Consider the following 20,794-nt stretch of genomic DNA (forward strand, 5'->3'; position numbering starts at 1 on the left):
TCCTCTGCTTCAAAGGATTGGAGGTGAGAGTCATTTTGGTGATTCTGATTGCCCCAGCCTGGACCAGGAGAATGTGGTGCTCCGACATGACAAACATATCTCCGTTTGAACCATGGACCCTTCCGTAAGGACCAGACCTTCCATCCTTCAATGTAGTCGCTTGTTTTAATGGCATGGCTATTGAAGCCAGGGTCTTGAGACAAGGGAGTCTGATTCAGTCATTCCCAAACTTTTAAAGGCCAAGAAAGGTAACTTCTTAGATTTACCACAGGAATTGGAAATCTTATTTATCGTGGTATGAAGCGTAAGGGCTTCCTCCTCATCTGTATGGTGTGGGTCATATCCTGGCTTTTCTCCAATCTGGAGTTGATCAGGGTTTTGCCTTAAGCATGATTAAAAAGGTCAGATTTCGGCCTTGGTGGTCCTGTTTCAAAGAACAGTTGCCTCACATTCTTTGATGTGTTCCTTTGTGCAAGGGGTCACATGTATTAGTCTGCTCAAGACTCATTTGTCTTTGAACCTCAGCTGGGTGCTTTTTATATTTTAGAAATCTTTTTTTGAATCCATTTGTAATATTTGCTTATTCCTTCTGATACAGAAGGTTATCTATCTGGTGGCCGTTGCTTTGGTTCGTAGAGTCTCAGAATTGGCCGCTCATTCCTGTAAGTGATTAATAGTGATAGGTGGTGCCGCTGTTCTTTTTTTTTTTTTTTTTTTTTTTTTTTTTTTTTTTTTCTTTCCCGCAAAGGTGATTTTTTTTTGTTATATCTTAACCAGGTCATTGTGTTACCTTCTTTCTTTCCAAGTCTCATCATAGTGGGTATGAAGTTACTCTGTCCTGGGATGTACAATAAAGAAAATGTGATTTGTGGTTTACATTTCACATGAACCTTCTTACTTTGTGGTTCAGCTTACTACAAAAACTAAAGCTTTGCCTAGCTGGGAGGGGTTATGCCTAAGAGGGGATTTCTAGTCCTTTTTTGGCAGTTTCTAATCACCTGAGGGTGACAGCATATCGCTATTGTAATGGATATAAAGCTACCCTGTGTCCTGGGATTTAATGCAAGATGGGATTTTACAGGTAAAGGATAAATACAATTTTTCAGGAGTGCTTGTCTGTCTTTTTCCTGAAGATATAGAACAGATGCAATGTAAGCATTAGGCCCCATGTACACTGCACATGGAGCATGAGGCTCTGGGGTTTAGGTGTGCTGTCCAGCTCTATGAGAAGGTTACAGCTTCTGGGGATGGACGATGCTAAAAGGTGCAGCTAGGGGTACATGTGTTTAGGGTAGTATGCACCCAGGACAAATGCTCAGTACACACAGCTTGTGCTTCAAGCATTCATCCTTGGGTACAGACTGCCCTAAATTTAGGTACCAATGGGTGCTCCATTCAGCTGCAGCAGCTGTCAGTCTCTCGTAGAGTTTGACAGGCTTCCGACAGGGGCTGGTCAATGCATCTATCTCGAATGTCCACACCTAAACGCCAGAGCCTTATGCACCGTGGCTAAATTCCCAGTGGGCATAGGGCCTTATGAAACGGACAATTCTTCTATTTTCTACATTCATGCTACTGTATTTCAAGTTTTCTGTTATCTGTGAACTTATTTCCTTTCTAGCTAAAGAAAGATTACTTGGATGGTGTAGGAGACACTCTGGATCTGGTTGTTATTGGTGCTTATTTGGGGAAAGGAAAGCGAACTGGAAAATATGGAGGCTTTTTACTGGCATCATATGATGAAGAGAGTGAAGAATATCAAACCATTTGCAAGGTTTGTCTAATATCGTGGAATATGTACCTTTTTCTGTTTTTTTTTTTTATCTGGGGAAACCTTAGTGCAAGTTTAATCGTATAACTAAAGTTGAAATCTCAGCTGTTTGTGCAGCTCCATTCTAAACTTACTCTGAAAGTCCACTCGCTCTTCTGATTCCCTTTCCTTAATCAAATGTTACTTTTGTGTAATTTTATAGTATATATTAATGAGTGAAATCTTTTAGAAGCTTTATCATGTTCATATAATTTAAAAAAGTCATTCTGAATATTCTGCAGCTTTCTCTAACATAACTGGATTCCTCTGGCACCTCCCTGTTATAAAGGGACAACACTCTTTGCTATTCAGTTGTTCTCCCCAGCTTGTCACAAATTCTGCTTTTATCCCCATTGGGAAACCTGCCAGGAAAATATTTTTATAATACAGCACCGGGCACAGGAATTGATTTATAGACAATCCATTATTTGCCACTACCTTTAAATGAATGGACACTTGCAAAAGCTTTGCTGGGTTTGCCCCCTAGTGTCCTCATATAACACCGACTACTCCATGAGATGCCAGTTTTTTAAATTTTTTTTTTTTTTTTTTTTTAATAGAGTAGAGCATGTTCTTTTAATTAAGGCTAAGCTTCTGTTTTAGATGCCCTTAAAGTGGGACTGGTCATTTCTAATGTTTAATGACTTCTGTGTGAGGAACCTGAGACTAAATATGATCTATGTCACATTTAAAAAAATCTGCCAACCAGAATAATTGTATATATCTAGTAACATAAGCGTTTCAAATGTTCAAAGTGGTGCTTATTTTAGCAAATGTCTTAAAGGGAGCCGTAGCTACGATCCACTACTAGAAGCTGCTATTACCCAACTCCAAGAAGCAGTGATATTTCCTGAGTTGCATTATTCATCGTGACCTTTCAACCCTGGAAATATTACTGTTTCCACATGTCAGCTAAGGGCAGCTTACAGTATTCAAAGGGATTATACTCTGTATTGTGGAAAAATCCCACTTGTTACTAAAGATAAGCCAACTCTTATGTATCCCAAGGATATATTACCTTTCCATAGGAATTTACTGGATTTTTTTTTTATGCATGTGCAGAGAAGAAATGGACTTGCTGGGAAAGTTTGTGACATTGGCTGTGTTGGCAACCCATGGGCTGTGCAGCCTAGGTTTGGCAGAAACATAGATAAAAAATTATAAAACCTTAAAGTGGTGCTGGTAGATTGGGGAGGAAACTTAAAAGATGCATTTAAACTAAGTATGCTTTAAAAGAAATTTTGTAAAGGCCTAAAAAACGAAAAGTGCCGTAGCGGGGCTACCATGCTAGTTAGTTTCACTATCTAATCGTTTTTTTGATCAGGAATTACTGTGCAGGAATATATATATATATATATATATATATATATATATATATATATATATATATATATATATATATATATATATATATATATATATATATATATATAAAATTTATAAATACCTGAATTTGACTTGGTTGCTGCTCCTTGTACAACTGAGCTCAGACTGAGTGTAAAAAGCAGCACAAGTAGCCCATCGGCTATTTTGCACTGCTTATTGTCAAATAAGGGGCATTCTGATTAGAGGAGCGAATAGTTCCAAAGGGATTAGCTTATCAATCAAGGTATCCTTTTACTGTACAGTTGCAGATTGGGGAGGTAAAGCCTTGTAAGGTTTACTTAGCTGCAATATGTATTCCTCTCTGCTAGACAGGGCTGTGCTATGCTGTATAGAGCTTTTTAAATTTTAGAACTGAATAGACAGAAATACAAATCCTTTGGTAAATTGGCCTCTTCCCATGTTTTTATTGTCTACCGTATTTAGCCATTTGCCTGGACTTTAGCTTTAAAATCAAGTTAAAAATAGTGTTGTCTGATTTGGCATAGGTTTACTTTATATGAGATTTAAATTCTACGTATGCATATATTTGTATTTTAGGTTTTTGTTGTGTCATAATGACTGTACTTATTATTATGCTTGTTTTTTTTTGTTTTTTTTTTGTTTTAGATTGGGACAGGGTTTACAGATGAGGATCTGGAAAACCACTACAATTTCCTAAAGGTAATCCACCCATGTAAAATAATGGGATGCTTTTCTAGACTAAGTACAGTTTAGATGTCTTTAGTAACAATTATGAACTGTTTTCAGAGATCATTTACTCCACATATCCTAATGCTATGCATCCATAAATCTTTCGTTGTAGGACCATGTGATTGACGGACCACGCAGTTACTATCGCTGGGACAGTGCAGCACAGCCAGATCATTGGTTGGAGCCTGTGCAAGTTTGGGAAGTGAAATGTGCAGATCTTTCAATCTCCCCAGTTCATAAAGCTGCAGTGGGGCTGGTATGTATTTTGCTTAGTTTGCATAAGGAAAGATAAATATAGTTACATAGTTGAAAAAAGACACATGTCCATCAAGTTCAACCACAAAAAAATAAAATAAAAAATTTATAATATCATACAATCCCATATACCCAATTCTATACCCACAGTTGATCCAGAGGAAGGCAAAAAAACCCCAGCAGAGCATGATCCAATTTGCTAAAGCAGGGGAAAAAATTCCTTCCTGATCCCCCGAGAGGCAATCGGATTTCCCCCAGATCAACTTTACCTATAAATGTTAGTACCCAGTTATATTATGTACACTTTGGAAATAATCCAGGCCTTTCTTAAAGCAATCCGCTGAGCTGGCCAGAACCACCTCTGCAGGGAGTCTATTCCACATTTTCACAACTCTTACTGTGAAGAAACCTTTCCGTATTTGGAGATGAAATCTCTTTTCCTCTAGACGTAAAGAGTGCCCCCTTGTCCTCTTTGTTGACTGTAAAGTGAATAACTCAACACCAAGTTCACTATATGGACCCCTTATATATTTGTGCATGTTGATCATATCCCCCCTTAATCTCCTCTTATCAAGAGAGAATAAATTCAGTTCCTCTAATCTTTTCTCATAGCTGAGCTCCTCCATGCCTCTTATCAGTTTGGTTGCCCTTCTCTGTACTTTCTCCAGTTCCCCGATATCCTTTTTGAGAACTGATGCCCAAAACTGAACTGCATATTCCAGATGATTTCTTACTAATGATTTGAACAGGGGCAAAATGATATCTCTCTCTCTCTCTCTCTCTCTCTCTCTCTCTCTCTCTCTGGAGTCCATACCTCTCTTAATACAGGAAAGGACTTTGCTCGCTTTGGAAACCGCAGCTTGGCATTGCATGTTATTATTGAGCTTATGATCTACCAAAACCCCCAGATCCTTCTCCACTATGGAGATAAAGACATGTATAAATATATATGTCAGCCATCACTAAATGGCGGTTCAGGCCCAGATTCAGTGACTGTTCTATCCCAACTGTTGCAGCTTCACCACTTAGGCCTCATGCACACAGGGAGTTTACAGCCGCTTGTAGGAGCGTCGTTTTTTTTTTTTCCAGCTTAAAAACGCCTCTCCATGTTATTATTTGACCTCATGCACACACAGGCTTTTAGAAGCTGTAAGGCTGCCTTCACACTGGGGCGTCGACAGTAAAGGGCCTCTATTTATAGCAGCGCTTTACCATTGTTTTTGCCACTCTTAACCCTCGCTAATGGTTGAAAAATATTTAAAACGACTGCAGCGGCACTTTGCTGGCAGTTCAGCACTGCCCATTCATTCACCGCTCCAAAGATGCTGCTTGCAGGCATTTTTTAACATCCTGCTCATCGCCTCAGTGTGAATGAACTCGGGCTTTCACACTGAGACTGCAGGCGAGCTGTTTTTTGGGCGCTATTTTTAGCCCAAAAGCACCTGGAAAAAAGCCTCAGTGTGAAAGGAGTCAAAGTGGCATAGGCGTTTTTAAGCTCCAACAAAAAACCCACAACCAACTGATTACCGACGTTAGAGCTGTAAAAAAAAAGCCTGATGCTGGTAAAAACAGCTAAACGCTGGATAAAGCCACGTTAAGGCTTTTTTTTTTTTTGTGTTTCTAATGCCTCTGTTCAAAATCATTGGTTTCCCATGGGAGCCCATTGATTTGAATAGAAGTTGGATCACGATGATGTGACTTGCAGTGAGGCTTGTGTGCTGAGGAACCCCTCGCCAAAATGAAAAATAAAAATTGGCATTGGATCTTCCCAAGATCCATACCAGACCGTTATCCGAGCATGCAGCATGGCGGGTATATAAGGGTGGGGGTGCAAGGCAGCAAGACAAGGGCCTCTTCCCGACAACCCTGGCTTATCGGAATCTGGAAGCCCCCTTTAACAAGGAGGCCCCCAAATCCCGGGCAACATCCTATGTGAATGAGTGTGGGGTGTATTGTACCCCTACCCATTCACCCAAAAATGTGTCAAGAATCAAAACACTACATGGGTTTTTAAAGTAATTTAGGCAGCTCTGGCATTTCTTCTCCCTCTGGCAATGTCTTCATCTTATGGTTCTTCTCCCGCCTCTGCTGATGTCTTCTGCCTCTGCTAGGTCTCCTCTCTCAGCTGCCTTCTCCGTTGTTCTTCCTCTGATGTTTTCCGGACACTATCTCCCGCTGTAATGCTGAATCCGCCGTGTGTCATTACTTATATAGGCGTGGCCATCCAGTAATGTCATCCGGAGGCTCCTCCCCCTCGTGACATCAGCGCCTGCTGCATGATGGGGTGGTGACATCACCAAGGGCCTCAGTGATACCACCGAGTGGCCAAGCCTATATAAGTAAGAGCATACGGTGGACCCATTCACATAGGGTGGGGGTGAGGATCTGGGGGCCCCCTTATTAAAGGGGGCTTCCGTATTTCAATAAGCCCCCTGCCCGCAAACGCCGACAACCACCAGCCAGGATTGTTGGGAAGAGGCCCTTGCCCTTGCTAAAAGCTAGCGTGGCTAAATGCACATTAACGCCAATGCAAAAAGCTACTAAAAGCACGTTTTTTACACACCTTTTTTCCTGACATCAGTAGCGGTTTTGCAGCTCTTTTTTTTTCTAATGCCCTATGTGCATGAGGCCTTAGCAGCCTGGGTGTCCTCTCTCAGGTCTCCCTGCTTCTTACTGAGGGTTTTAAATGCTGCCTGCGCACATTGAGGTTTATTTGGAAATACTGTTCACTTTGGGAAGTTACACTCTGCAAGGAAATTTTCCCCAGAGGTTAATGAATGTGGTGTAACTTCATTTTACAAAGAATACCCAACCATGTGCAAGGAAAAACTGAATTTTTCTTTGCACGCTATTGAATTATGGAAGCCAGCTGAGCTTCAGCGAAGTCATTAAATTGTAGAGAACATTCCCAAGCAAAGTGTAACTTCCAGGGGCGGCCCATCAATTGTTGGCACACTGGCACTGCCCCCTAATCTATGCGTCTTGCCCCTTTCAGGATTCCGGGCACATGAATTCCTATGGCTGAGATGGGCGGGGTGTCTTTTGAAGCACTGATTAGAGCCAGATGCTCTAATGGGCTTCGAAATAGGGTTGGCTCAGGGTGCAGAGCATTGCGTCTGGAACTCACCCATGTGTGTTGCAACAGCGAATGAACGATGCAGGAAAAAAAACACTGGCCACCACTGGTAACTTCTCTAGGTAGGTAAATTAACCCCACTGTGTGCAACTAGTAGCAGCATTCAGATTTTGGACAAATCAGTGGCCAGCACCACTGCAGTTTGCTCGTTGGAAAGGTCACATGCAAATAGAGCCTCCGTCTGACCCTGGGTGCTGACAGTGTGCATCCAGGATTGGCGTTTCTGTGGAGTTCTGGTTGCATCTAATTGGCCAGTTTGTATGTAGCCTTCGCACAAAATGTTGCCGCTTCCAATTGCGGCGTTTAGCTTCCTCTGCACCCAGCAAACTATCTGTAGATATGTGCTAGTGTGAATGTGGCGTAATATATAAAGGTTGCGATACTTAAGACTTGTTTTAATGCCTACATGCATGAATCTGAGTTTATTTGGATGAGAATCTACATGAAAGAGAAGAGAATGGGTAAGGGTTGTATCAATATTCTTGTCTATGCTTCTTTTTCTTTTCTTTTTTTTTTTCTTTTTTTTAACCAACGCAAGACCGGACACGTCCTGGCAGAACCTTTCTTGTCCCGCATGGCTGTTTATATACAGTGGCCGGGCAGGAAGCAGTTAAAAATTCTATTGGAAAAATAAATAGAACTACAATCTTTCAGTATTGCCATTGAAAAACATATCACTTAATTTTCATAAACTTTGGGTTATATTGCCAACTACAGAATGACTGGACAATGGGCACAAAAAGCTGAAGGCCAGTACCAAAGCTGAACTAAACTCTGCAATATTTACCCTTGCTTCTACAGTTCGACAACCACAAAGTCCCTTGCCCACTCCCGCTTGTTCTCCCTATCATCTTCTGGGTGCCAGTCTTCAGCTGCCGCTATTGACTGGCAGGGGGTGACATCATTCCCACACTTGCACAGGAGTGCAGTTGTCTTGGCACATAGGGACTGTGCCAAAATGTAAACTGAGCTGTGCATATTGGACTTTCGTTCTGCTTTTCCCCTGTTTTTTTTTTCTCTCTCTGCTCTGCTTTTTCTCAAAACACAATCGACCTACTTGACACCTGACGTTGGCCTCTGGCAGAACAGCCATATCTTTTGCCCAAAGAACTTATTTTTTGCCCCACTTCCTGGTTGCTGGCATTAGTGACATTGCTTTTACTTGAATGAAGCCATTGTGATGTCATCTTTGTACCCAGCTCCTACTCCTCCTAAGTGTGGCCTCTATTTGGCGATTACTTCAGTAAACCAGGTTCTTGGTTTGGTTTTTCTGAAGGGGCCCTCATAATGGTGCCCCAGTTTCCAGTTCCTCCATCACTCCGTGAATTTTCCACACTGTTGTTCAAGCTGGGGAAATGTTCTTGCCTCGTTCCACTAGGGCAGAAAATTCTTTGTGCCTTTTTATCTTCAGGCATCTGTGTTTTTTTCGATTTTGGAAGGTGTTATTTGGATTTCAGAACATGAAGGTGTGCGCAATCAGATGGCTGCCTAGGCATCTGCAAAAATGCACTTGGTTTCTCACTGGGTGCCAGTAACAATGCTGCTTGCACAAAAAGACAAAATCCAGGACTGAGCCCCCCCAACATGTAGTACTCACCCCCTGAAAGTGCCAATGGTTTGAATCCTGGGCTCTTTTCCCACCATTGCAGTGAAATCAGCCAATGGTCTAGGGGTTGCCTTTTAAAGTTTTTATTGCAGAGTAACTTGCATGGGTTCTTAGGAAAGCTGTGGGATACTCCAGAGAACTGAACAGGAATGTAAGGACACTCTTCCCTTTGCAGCTACTTCTTAGAACAGTCCACTTCAGCAGTAGAACATAGTGGACAGCACTGGGGCATCACCAGGAATGTTCCAGGCAAGCCTTAATGTTGGTGCACCAGGCGCTACCAGAAGCAACAGTCACTAGAATCCTCCTCTCGGGTCTGTACTCAATGTCCCTGGGACTTGGATGTCTCTATCCAGGCTCAGGTAGACAGTCTCCTCAGTGAATCTTCCAGACTGGATCCCCAGTGAAACCACTCTTGGCTTCAAAGGGATTTGCTGCAGGACCTCGAAGATACTAGCAGAATATTCAGCTGAACTGCCAGAAAAGGCAGCAGCCCTTCTGGTAGGGAACATTTCCTCCTGAGGAAGACAGCTCTCCCAGGCTCCAGACTATTTATGCCCCTTCCCAGCTACCATTTGGGCACCTTCCCCCAGGTTTGGTTAAAGCTGCATAAAAATTCAGGCTGCTTGTTTTACTCTCCCGCCCATTATATTCTGGAAGCCTCCAGAAGACCGCAATCAAACTTGCAGCCTGCAGAGCCCAGAGCAGGCTAAAGCAATTGCATGCTGCTCTGTTGACCACAGCATAACTCCTGGAACTAAATTAGCCTAACCTAACTAGCAACCTATCTGGGAGAGTGCTACATGTATTACCACCAATGAAAGAATACAGAATTGCTAACATTAATGCTACTATCCCCCAGTACTCACAGGGGCTTACCCAAAAGATTTACTAAAATATGGGCTGGGTTATGCAAAGTGCCTTTTGCAATTCATTTACTTGATCTTATTCACACTATTTTGTACTGATTGATCTGATTTCATACTTGGGTATTAGCTCAGCTGAAGATAAACCTAGCAGTATCTTTACTGTCATTGTTAAGTGTTACATCTGAATATGACTTGTGACACAGGATTACATCTGAGTATATGTGGAACAGCAAACCTGTTTTGTTATATAAAGTTTGCATGCAATGCAAATAGGATATGTGGAGGGTGGCTTACCGGTAAATTGGTTTCACTGTGTTCTTTTGACTAGAACATTATTACTGTACAGTACCTGCACCTGTTACCAAGGTATTCTCCTTTTTGTACCAATTACGTGATAAAAAAAAAATTGTGCTGTACTACATACATACCATTTTATTTGTAAAACATGAAAAAAACCTTTTGTAAGTAAAAAAAAAAAAAAAAAAAAAAAAAGTTTTTGACCTGGTCAGAATTCCTTTCATGTCCTATGCTTCCATGGACATGGAGGCCTGGAATGACAATGCTGCTGAGCGATGTGTTGACAGCAGCTTATAGGTCAGCTGCAGGGCCTTCCAGTCAGATGACATTCGTAGAGAGATTTAACACTTTCCTGCTCACTGTTGTAGAGTTCATGTATTCAGTATATTCCCCTGTAATTGATTGCCTACTGTGTATTTGCACTGTGTTGATCTGTAAAGCAGATTCTGGTTTTAGTTTGGTTGTCATTTTTAAAGAGTTCTTAGTGGGTAGACATTCAATTTATTTGTGCTTTAGGTGGAAGATGAAAAGGGAATTTCACTACGTTTCCCACGTTTCCTCAGAATTCGAGAAGATAAAAAACCAGAAGAGGCAACAAATAGTTATCAGGTACTGTAAACTACCTCTGTATCTGACTTCCTCTTGTGTTTTTCTTTGTCTTGCATCTATACTGTTCTAGATTTTCCCTCGCTCCTGCTGTGTCTCAGAGACTGGTATCTTTATTTCAGCATCACAGATCATATCTGTTTAAAAACAGATTTTTAGTCGTCATTCAGTTGAATGCATTGTCAAAATTCATATACAGTTGTGCTCATAAGTTTACATACCCTGGCAGAATTTATGCTTTCTTCTTTCAGAGAATATGAATGCTAACACAAAAAACTTTTCTTTCACTCGTGGTTAGTGTTTGGCTGAAGCCATTTATTGTGTGTTTAAACTGTGTTTAAAATCGTGATGACAGCAGAAACTACCCAAATTACCCTGATCAAAAGTTTACATACCCTGGTGATTTTGGCCTGATAACATGCACACAAGTTGACACAAAAGGGGGTTTGAATGGCTATTAACCCTTTCATGACTAAGCCTATTTTTGGCATTTGGTGTTTACAAGTTAAAATCCATATTTTTTGCTAGAAATTACTTGGAACCCCCAAACATTATATATATATATATATTTTTTTTTAGCAGAGACTCTTGAGAATAAAATGGCAATTGTTGCAATATTTTATGTCACACGGTATTTGTGCAGCGGTGTTTTAAACGCAACTTTTTGGGAAAAGGGACACTTTCATGAATTAAAAAAAAAAACGAAACCGCAAAATTAGCCCAATTTTTTTGCATAATGTGAAAGATAATGTTACGCCGAGTAAATAGATACCAAACATGTCACACTTTATAATTGCACGCACTCGTGGATTGACGACAAAGTACGGTACCTAAAAATCTCAATAGGCGATGCTTTAAAAAAATTTTTTACGGTTACCAGGTTAGCGTTAGAGGAGGTCTAGTGCTAGAATGATTGCTCTCGCTCTGACGATCGCGGCGATACCTCACGTGGGATTTGAACACTGTTTACATATACGGGCGCGACTTCTCTATGCGTTTTCTTTGCTTCGCGGGGACGGCGGGCGCTTCACATTTTTTTTATTTAATTTTTTTTAATTTATATTAAAATGACTAAATGGTTTTTAAAAAAAATTTATCACTTTTATTGCTGTCACAAGGAATGTAAATATCCCTTGTGACAGTAATAGGTGGTGACAGGTACTCTTTATGGAGGGATTGGGGTCTAAAAGACCCCCCCACCCCTCCTTCACACTTCAATGTATTCAGATCGACGAAAACGGCTATTCTGAATACCGTATATTTTTTTTAAACCGGCGCCATTGGCAGCCAAGTAAACGGGAAGTGACATTATGACGACGCTTCCGTGTTTTACGATTAGGATACTGGAACGAACCCGATTATGGCTTCGTTCCAGTTCCTCCCCAGCAGCCGGAGGCGCCGGATCTTGAATCGGTGCTCCCGATCGAGCAGGAGCACCGGTAACAGCTGCGGGTGGGAGGGGGGGGGGCGTCCCCTCCCGCTCCTCCGGCATAACAGCCGAGTGGCTTTTAGCTGCTTTGGTTGTTATGGCTGGATAGCCAATCGCCCGCTGAATAAAACCGTACCGGGATGATGCCTGCAGGTGCGGGCATCATCCCGGTATACCCCCCCCCCCGGAAGCCGAGTACGCACATCTGCGTACGCTCGGCAGGAAGGGGTTAAAGGTAACTATCCTCACCTGTAATTTGTTTGTAATTAGCGTGTGTGTATAAAAGGTCAATGAGTTTCTGGGCTCCTGACAGACCCTTGCATCTTTCATCCAGTGCTGCACTGACGTTTCTGGATTCCGAGTCATGGGGAAAGCAAAAGAATTGTTAAAGGATCTGCTGGAAAAGGTAGTTGAACTGTATAAAACAGGAAAGAGATATAAAAAGATATCCAAGGAATTGAGAATGCCAGTCAGTGTTCAAACTCTAATCAGGATGTGGAAAATTAGAATTTCTGTTGAAACCAAATTCAGGTAGACCAATAAAATTTCAGCCACTGAACTGCACGTTTGAGATCTCCCCAAAGTGGTTCCATAATATTGAGGTCAAGAGACTGAGATGGCCACTCCAGAACCTTCACTTTATTCTGCTGTAGCCAATGACAGGTCAACTTGGCTTTGTGTTTTGGATCATTGTCATGTTGGAATGTCTAGGTGCGTCCCATGCGCAGCTTCTTGGCTGATTAATGCAAATGTTCCTCCAGTATTTTTTGATGACATACTGCATTTATCTTACCATCAATTTTGACCAAATTTCCTGTGCCTTTGTAGCTCACACATCCACAAAATATCAGTGATCCACCTCAGTGTTTCACAGTAGGAATGGTGTACCTTTCATCATAGGCCTTGTTGTCCCCTCTCCAAATGAAGCGTTTATGGTTGTGGCCAAAAAGCTAAATTTTGCTCTCATCACTCCAAATGACTTTGTGCCAGAAGGTTTAAGGCTTGTCTCTGTGCTGTTTGGCGTATTGTAAGCGGGATAATTTGTGGCATTTGCGTAGTAATGGCTTTCTTCTGCCGACTCGACCATGCAGCCCATCTTTCTTCAAGTGCAAGCCACACCACATGTTTTTAGAGAGTCCTGTATTTCACCTGAAGCTATTTATGGGTTTTCTTTGCATCCCAAACAATTTTCCTGGCAGTTGTGGCTTAAATTTTTAGTTGGTCTACCTGACCGTGGTTTGATTTCAACAGAACCCCCTCATTTTCCACTTGATTAGAGTTTGAACACTGCTGATTGGCGTTCTCAATTCCTTGCATATCTTTTTATATCCCTTTCCTGTTTTTTACAGTTCAACTAACTTTTCCCTTAGATCTCTTTCTTGACAATTCTTTTGCTTTCCCCATGACTCCGAATCCAGAAACGTCAGTGCAGCACTGGATGAAAGATGCAAGAGTCTGTCAGGAGTCCAGAAACTCCTTTTATACACACACACACACTAATTACAAGCAAACAGATCACAGGGGAGGATGGTTACCTTTTTAATAGCCATTCAAACCCCTTTGTGTCAACTTCTGTGCATGTTATCAGGCCTAAATCACCTGGGTATGTAAACTTTTGATCAGGGTCATTGGGGTAGTTTCTGTTTTCATTATGCTTTAAAAAGAGTAAACACGGTTGATTGATAATAAATGGCTTCAGCCAAACACCAACCATGAGTGAAAAAAAGTTTGTTTTATTCCTATTCTCTGAAAAATGGCCAAGAAATCCTAAATTCTGCCAAGGTATGTAAACTTATGAACAAAACTGTAATTGTGAAGTGGAAGGAAAATGGTAAATGGTTTTCAATTTTTTTTACCAAAAATTATCTGAAAAGTGTGGCGTGCATTTGTATTCAATCAATTACCTTTACGCTGATACCCCTAACTAAAATCTAGTAGAGCCAATTGCCTTCAGAAGTCACCTAATTAGTAAATAGAGTCCACCTGTGTGTAATTTAATTTCAGTATAAATACAGCTGTTCTGTGAAGCCTTCAGGGGTTTGTTAGAGGACCTTCGTGTGAACAAACAGCATCATGAAGGACAAGGAACACGCCAGACAGGTCGGGGATAAAATTGTGGAGACGTTTAAAGTTAGGTTATAAAAAAAATAATATCCCAAGCTTTGAACATCTCACAGAGCACTGTTCAATCCATCATTCGAAAATGGAAAGAGTATGGCACAACTGCAAACCTACCAAGACATGTAGGCTGTCCACCTAAACTGACAGGCCGGGCAAGGAGAGCATTAGAGAAGCAGCCAAGAGGCCCGTGGTAATTCTGGAGGAGCTGCAGAGATCTGCAGCTCAGGTGGGAGAATCTGTCCACAGGACATCTATTAGTCATGCACTCCACAAATCTGGCCTTTATGGAAGTGTGAAAAGCAGAAAGCCATTGTTGAAAGACATAGGACGCCCCATTTGCAGTTTGTGAGAAGCCATGTGGGGGACACAGCAAACGTGAAGGAAGGTGCTCTGGTCAGATGAGACCAAAATTAAACTTTTTGGCCTAAAAGCAAAATGCCGTGTGTGGTGGAAAACAAACACTGCACATCACTCTGAAGACCCCATCCCCATCTTGAAACATTGTGGAGGAAGCATCATGTTGTGGGGATGCTTTTCTTCAGCGGGGACAGGGAAGTTGATCTGAGTTGATGGGAAGATGGATGGAGCCAAATACAGGGCAATCTTAGAAGAAAACCTGTTAGTCTGCAAAAGACTTGAGACTGGGGCGGACAGACCCAAAAAGACTTTCAGCTGTAATTGCAGGAAAAGCTGGTTCTACGAAGTATTGACTCGGGGGGGGGGGGGGCTGAATACAAATGCACCCCACACTTTTCAAATATTTATTTGTAAAAAAAATTGAAAACCATTTATCATTTTCCTTCCACTTCAGTTATGTGCCATTTTGTGTTGGTCTATCACATAAAATTAAGTACATTTACGTTTTTTGGTTGTAACATGACAAAATTTGGAAAATTTCAAGGTGTATGAATACTTTTTCAAGGCACTGTAATTTGCACAGGAATGTGCTGCGATTCTTGCGTGAATTAGTGGGAACCCCGGGCTTAATGAGCAACACCATGCAGGTGACGTTCTCTCTCTCCACAATGTCCTTCCCCAGCTCCTCGTTGCGTAAATACCATATTCCAATACCATATTCAGCGCCAAGGATTGTAATGCAGGTTAGATTGATAGTTCTGTGTTTTCTGAGGGTTGTCTCCGTGTAAAACTTCTCACCTCCGCACTGGTGTTGAGTTTAATGGGAGATTAGTTGATGTGATTGTAGCCGTATTAGAGCAATTGTGACAGAGAGATAAGAAAAATTACATTTCAGACAGTTAACTTTACATGTGCTCTGCGACACTGCACAACCCTGTCTGCAAGGGTACGGGGCCTGTTTTTTCTCTGTTAAATTAAAGTAACACTTACAGGTCTGTGACTGGACAGTTTTTTCAATTTGGGGTTTGGTTTTTAAAGCCGAGAGCTATATTTGCCTAACAAAAAGGAGTGAATGAGCTGTAAGAGTAGCGGTCTCTGCAGCAGTCTGACATGTCCCTGATTGCATTGCTTTAGCTCTGACTCAGCAGGGGGTGTGTTGTAGTCCTTTTCCGTAGTCTGCTTCCTGTGCACTCAATTTTGGTCTGTAGAACAATGTAACCAATAAGAATTGTAAGAGTTTAGTTCTTTTGTACATTCCTAAATTAAATGCAACTGCATGCTTTTTTTTTTTTCCAAGCTTTGAATGGACTTTAAAGTGAACCAGCACTTTCTTTGGACAAATCAGCATGTTCACTTCAAAGCCAGCTGCCCATAGCAGATTATACTCCCCTTCAATTTGCAGCCAGTAGATCTAGTCTGAGCTTTCTCATAGCTGCAACTCTTCCTGACGTAGTGTTACATCGCAGGACGCCTAACCTGTCAATTGACAAGCACCAGCGCTGTCACGTGGAAGTAAGTCCACATACCTGAAAGTACAGAATGTTTCTCTTGGGTACCATAGGAAAAAGGAGCAATGGGCGAGTGACAGAAAGGGGAGTATGCTGCTGTGCAAGGCAGACTTAAAGTAAGCCTGTTTTGCTCTTCATGTCGAAAGCACAGATTTGCCTTGGTGATGTCATTTGTCAAATGCTTTACAGCTGATGTAACATTGGAGGGTGTTGTTTTTTTGTTTTGTAACTATTTTAATGCAAACTGGCTTGTCTTTGAAAGGTAACATTTGAATATTTATTTTCATTTCAGGTTGCTGACCTTTATAAGAAACAACAACAAATACAGAACACTTCTGCAGAGAAAGGAGATGATGATTTCTATTAGATTTGTGGAATGTATACACTCTTAAAATGTGCTTTTTTATATGGGGTTTAAGTCCAAGGAGGTGTAAGCCACCTCATAGCCTTTTCCAGGAGTATAGCTATCATTATACTCGCAGCGCCATGACAGTAGCTTTGGTTCTAGTTGCCTCCCTTCCTCTCTGCTGCATCATTGCAGAATGTTATATTTGTGAATGGGTTCACATAGAATATAGTGCTCTCTGATTGGGCAGGCAGAGAAGAAGGGAAGATGGAGCATCTCCAAACAATTCACAGCTTCTGTGGAAGAGACCTGAAGGTTCAGTGTCAGAGACCCAGATGTATGGTGATAACTATACTCCCAGCACTCTGTAAAAGTGTAAATTGTAAATAAAAGATAAGTCGACTAGGTAGCCTACACCTTGTTGGACATGACCCCTTATAAGCCTGCACATTTATACATTACTGTAGTTATTCCTAAACCATATGTCTATGGGATAAATTAATAAATGTGACTGGAACATTATGTTCATGTACCACCATTATCTAATGCATCAACCACCATTCCATTCAGTATTGCTAGGTTTGTGGCAAAGAAATGTAACTTTAGCAAACATACCCTTTTTATTGGCCTATGAATGATAAATGTTGGTACTTTCATTTTTATTGGATGTTTTGCATTCCTACATAGCATGAGAAACAGTCGAAATATCTTTTTAAGATAACGAATCATTTTCATCTTCACATCAGCATACAATGTTATGACTGTATATTTATGCTATTTTCAAGTCCTTTGCTTTAACATCATTCCTGTGCATATTTTTGTGTAAAGCTGTCCATACACTATGCAATCTGATTGTACAATCTCCTTTAGATTTACCAAAACTATGTTATAGGACGCCCCTAAACAACCCATTCACTTGCCGTCAAATCAGACTGGCCCCTGGACTACATAGTTGATGTTAAATCTAAAGGAGAGTGTAGAATTAAAGTGTATAGTGTATGGTCACCTTAAATGTGTTTTTTTTATAGGATACTACTGAAATATGTTTTGAAAATAAAGAAACTAAATTGTCAGAACTATAGTGTCTGTCTCTACTATACCACTTCATAATCCATCTACAACCCCATGTATATATAATAAAATTGCATTCCTTTTTTTTTTTTTTCCTTTTGTGAGACTGCCTGGATGAAAACCGTGCCTTTCTTATGTTACTTGATGGGAGAAATACACAATAAAACCTTTTTAAAGTTTAGGCCTAATTTTTTAAACGCATTGTGGGTATGGGGTTGACAGTATGGAGTTGAGTATCATTCCAACACTTTTTACTTTGCTGTGGCGTCTTCCAAGATGGATGTAATGTATACCAGGATTGTCTTGGTTTTGGCTCCCCATCCTGGAAATCTTTTTTTTTTTTCTTAATTTTTCCTCTAAACTGCAGAGGGTGTGTCCTCTTTGGGCTCTGTAGCACACATTTTGTTTCTGCATTATTTGTTCCCTTCCTGTGTTATTTATGTGGTTGGTTGTCTGCGGTACTTTCCTGTCAGCCTGTTGTGTTCCTGAAGTGGCACAGGAAGCAATATTATCACTTCAGATGTTAATTTGGAGACTGAGAGCAATGTTGATCTGACCACAGAAATGCAGGGGCAGGCAGGTGGTGGAATCATGCTGGTCCTGATTATAGTTGGTATATTTAAGAAGATTAACAATGTCTACTACCATTTCTCTAGCAACTCGGCTGGGTCACAGGATGTTGCTAAGTATCGAGCAGAGGTTTGTGACAGTAGGGGGCATGGCTCTCGATGCAAACAGGGGAATTCTGTAAAGCTCCTAGAACACTCTTTTGGCATTAGTTCCTCCCCATTCAGTCGTACCCATGAGATTCCCTAGCCAAAAGCTACATTTAAACCATGCTACTGGAGATTGTGATGTCACTGGAATGATGTTCCCCTGAGCGTCCCTTTATTCACCTTTGCATGGGGGTGCTGGGGTTGATGGTAGTCTCCAAGTCAGTCCTGTATGCTCAGTTTTTAATCAAGGTTGTTGCAACTCAACATGTCTGGACTGCCTTGCCAAAGCTGCTCTGTAAAGTGCAGTTTTATTTCCTATATTTGAAAGCTTCCATATTGGAGCATATTAGATATAGAAGTGGAAAATGAAGGTCAGGCTTGCCTGTAGGGGGAGCCCATTCCTAAATATAGATTCAGGGACACATGAGAAGCCCAGCAAGAGCACAATGGCAACTGAAGATGTCTAATGTGTGTCCACACCTATTCCAGCAAGACTGTCTCATCAGTGCTACCTACAATTTGCAGTGGAAAAGCAGCATTTTCAGTTTCTGGCTCTGCCTTTGGCCCAGCCGTGGCACCATGTTTATGCACAAAGGTGCTAGCGCCATGTTAGCGCTCCTATGAGCTAGAAGTGTTCCCATTCTGGAGTACTTGGACAAGCTGCTCCTGTGAGAACAGTCAGAATGGCCTCAAGGCCAATTTGCTAAAATGGTTCACATCATACAGAACTTTGACTGGGTGCTCAGTCTTCAAAAGTAGATTTTGAACCATTGCGCTGCCTAGAGTATGTGGCCGTGTCCTAAACACGATACGGCACCTGTGCTCTTTCCTCAGGCTTTGGACCTTTTGGTTCAAGGTGTAAGAATTGCATTTCCTTGAGCGCCCCTCTATTGCCCTTTGCATGAGGTTGATGGTAGTCTCCTTTCATGGTAGTCCTGTATGCTCGGTTTCAATAAAGGTTGTTGCAACTCAGCATCATGACAATATGGAACAAGAAGACTTTCTCTTTGGATTGCCCCATGTGGTTGAGCTCCAACACCAAGTTATCCCTGAATTTGCAGATATCCATCCCTGAGCTGTCATCTGGGAAAAATTGTTATCCCCCACGATGTAGAACGTGCAGATGATGAATGCCAACTTGTGCTTGGGAAATGTCCTGTATTGTCTGTTGAATCAGGAAACTTGGTCATCAGAGGAAGTCTGGCTGCCAGTCATCGCCCTGGAGCTCAGGGTGATTCAGTTTACCTTTCAACACTACTTTGGGGACTGCCACTTTGGGGCCAATCAGCTAATGCCATGGCAGTAGAGTACATCGAGACAGAACCAAGAGTCCTGGAAAATTGTAGTATAAAGGGGAATTCAGACTTATAAGCCTATTCAAAATGTATACAAAGACAAATCGGGTAAATTGGAAAACTAATCAACCAGTATTAAAACTATCATACCAATTGGCATATATATATATATATATATATATATATATATATATATATATTATATAATCAATAATAAAAATTGAAAAAATAAAAATGAACAATATGCATGGGATTAATTCCTAAAATAACAGCTAAAAAAATGTATATGTTGCACCCTAGTTCGTAAAGACATTTGGCATACAAGTATATAATATCTCTCCTAAATAAAATAAATATACCTCTTAAGTAGAATAAAGATACGAGTAGAAATGATATAAATAAGATTTAGAAAAACTGTTATTAGTGTTACTAGGCATTCAGGCTTGCCCACACAGTTACATAGAGACGTATGCAAGTATACACGCCCAACTAGAAATACACTATATTATCAAAAGTATTGGGTCGCCTGCCTTTTACATGTACATCAACTTTATTTAAACCCTATTCTTAGTCCGTAGGGTTCAATATTGAGTTGGCCCACGCTTTGCTTTCTGGGAAGGCTGTCCACAAGGTTTCCTAGTGTATTTATGGAAATATTTGACCTCTCTTCCAGCGCATTTGTGAGGTCAGGCACTGATGTTGACGAGAAGGGCTGGCTCGCAGCCTCCACACGAATTCATCCTAAAGGAGTTTTATGGGGTTGAGGTTAGGAGGTGCAGGCCAGTCAAGTTTCTCCACCCCAAACCCACTCATCTATGTCTTTATGGACCTTGCTTTATGCACTGGTCCTAATCATTTGATGGAGGGGGGCTGTGGGGTTGTTTATCAGGGGTTGGGCTTGGCCCCTTAGTTCCTTCGAAGGGAACCCTTAAGGTGTCTCCATAATAAGACATTTTGAATGATTTCATGCTCCCAACTTTGTGGGAACAGTTTGGAGATGGGCCCCCTCCTGTTCCAACATGACTTCACAGGAGTGCACAAAGCAAGATCCATAAAGACATGGATAAGAGTCCTGACCTTAACCCGATAGAACACCTTTGGGATGAATTAGAGCAGAGACTGGGAGCCAGGCCATCTCGTCCACATCACTCCTAAACCCCGTGGATAGGCTTCCCCAGAAGAGTTGAAGTTCTTATAGCTGCAAATGGTGGACCAAGTCAATATTGAACTTTCACGAAGACGCCATTAAAGTTCATGTGCGTGTAAATGCAGGTGTCCCAATACTTTTGGTAATAT

General features: G+C 41.3%; 1 protein-coding gene across 1 annotated transcript in view; it reads left to right on the top strand.

The window, feature by feature from the left end:
- Positions 1–17,492, top strand: part of LIG1 (DNA ligase 1) — a 141,040-nt gene extending 123,548 nt beyond the window's left edge. The window contains exons 21-25 of the mRNA XM_077455901.1: positions 1,622–1,774; positions 3,803–3,856; positions 3,999–4,142; positions 10,566–10,658; positions 16,363–17,492. Of these exons, the coding sequence (XP_077312027.1) occupies positions 1,622–1,774; positions 3,803–3,856; positions 3,999–4,142; positions 10,566–10,658; positions 16,363–16,437 (519 nt within the window). The 3' untranslated portion in view covers positions 16,438–17,492. The remainder of the gene's footprint in view (positions 1–1,621; positions 1,775–3,802; positions 3,857–3,998; positions 4,143–10,565; positions 10,659–16,362) is intronic.
- The last annotated feature ends 3,302 nt before the right edge of the window (positions 17,493–20,794 follow it).

The sequence above is a fragment of the Lithobates pipiens genome, unplaced genomic scaffold, assembly GCF_037356315.1.
Source record: "Lithobates pipiens isolate NorthernLeopardFrog02 unplaced genomic scaffold, aLitPip1_a1.2 Scaffold_27, whole genome shotgun sequence".
NCBI classification, from domain to species: Eukaryota; Metazoa; Chordata; class Amphibia; order Anura; family Ranidae; genus Lithobates; species Lithobates pipiens.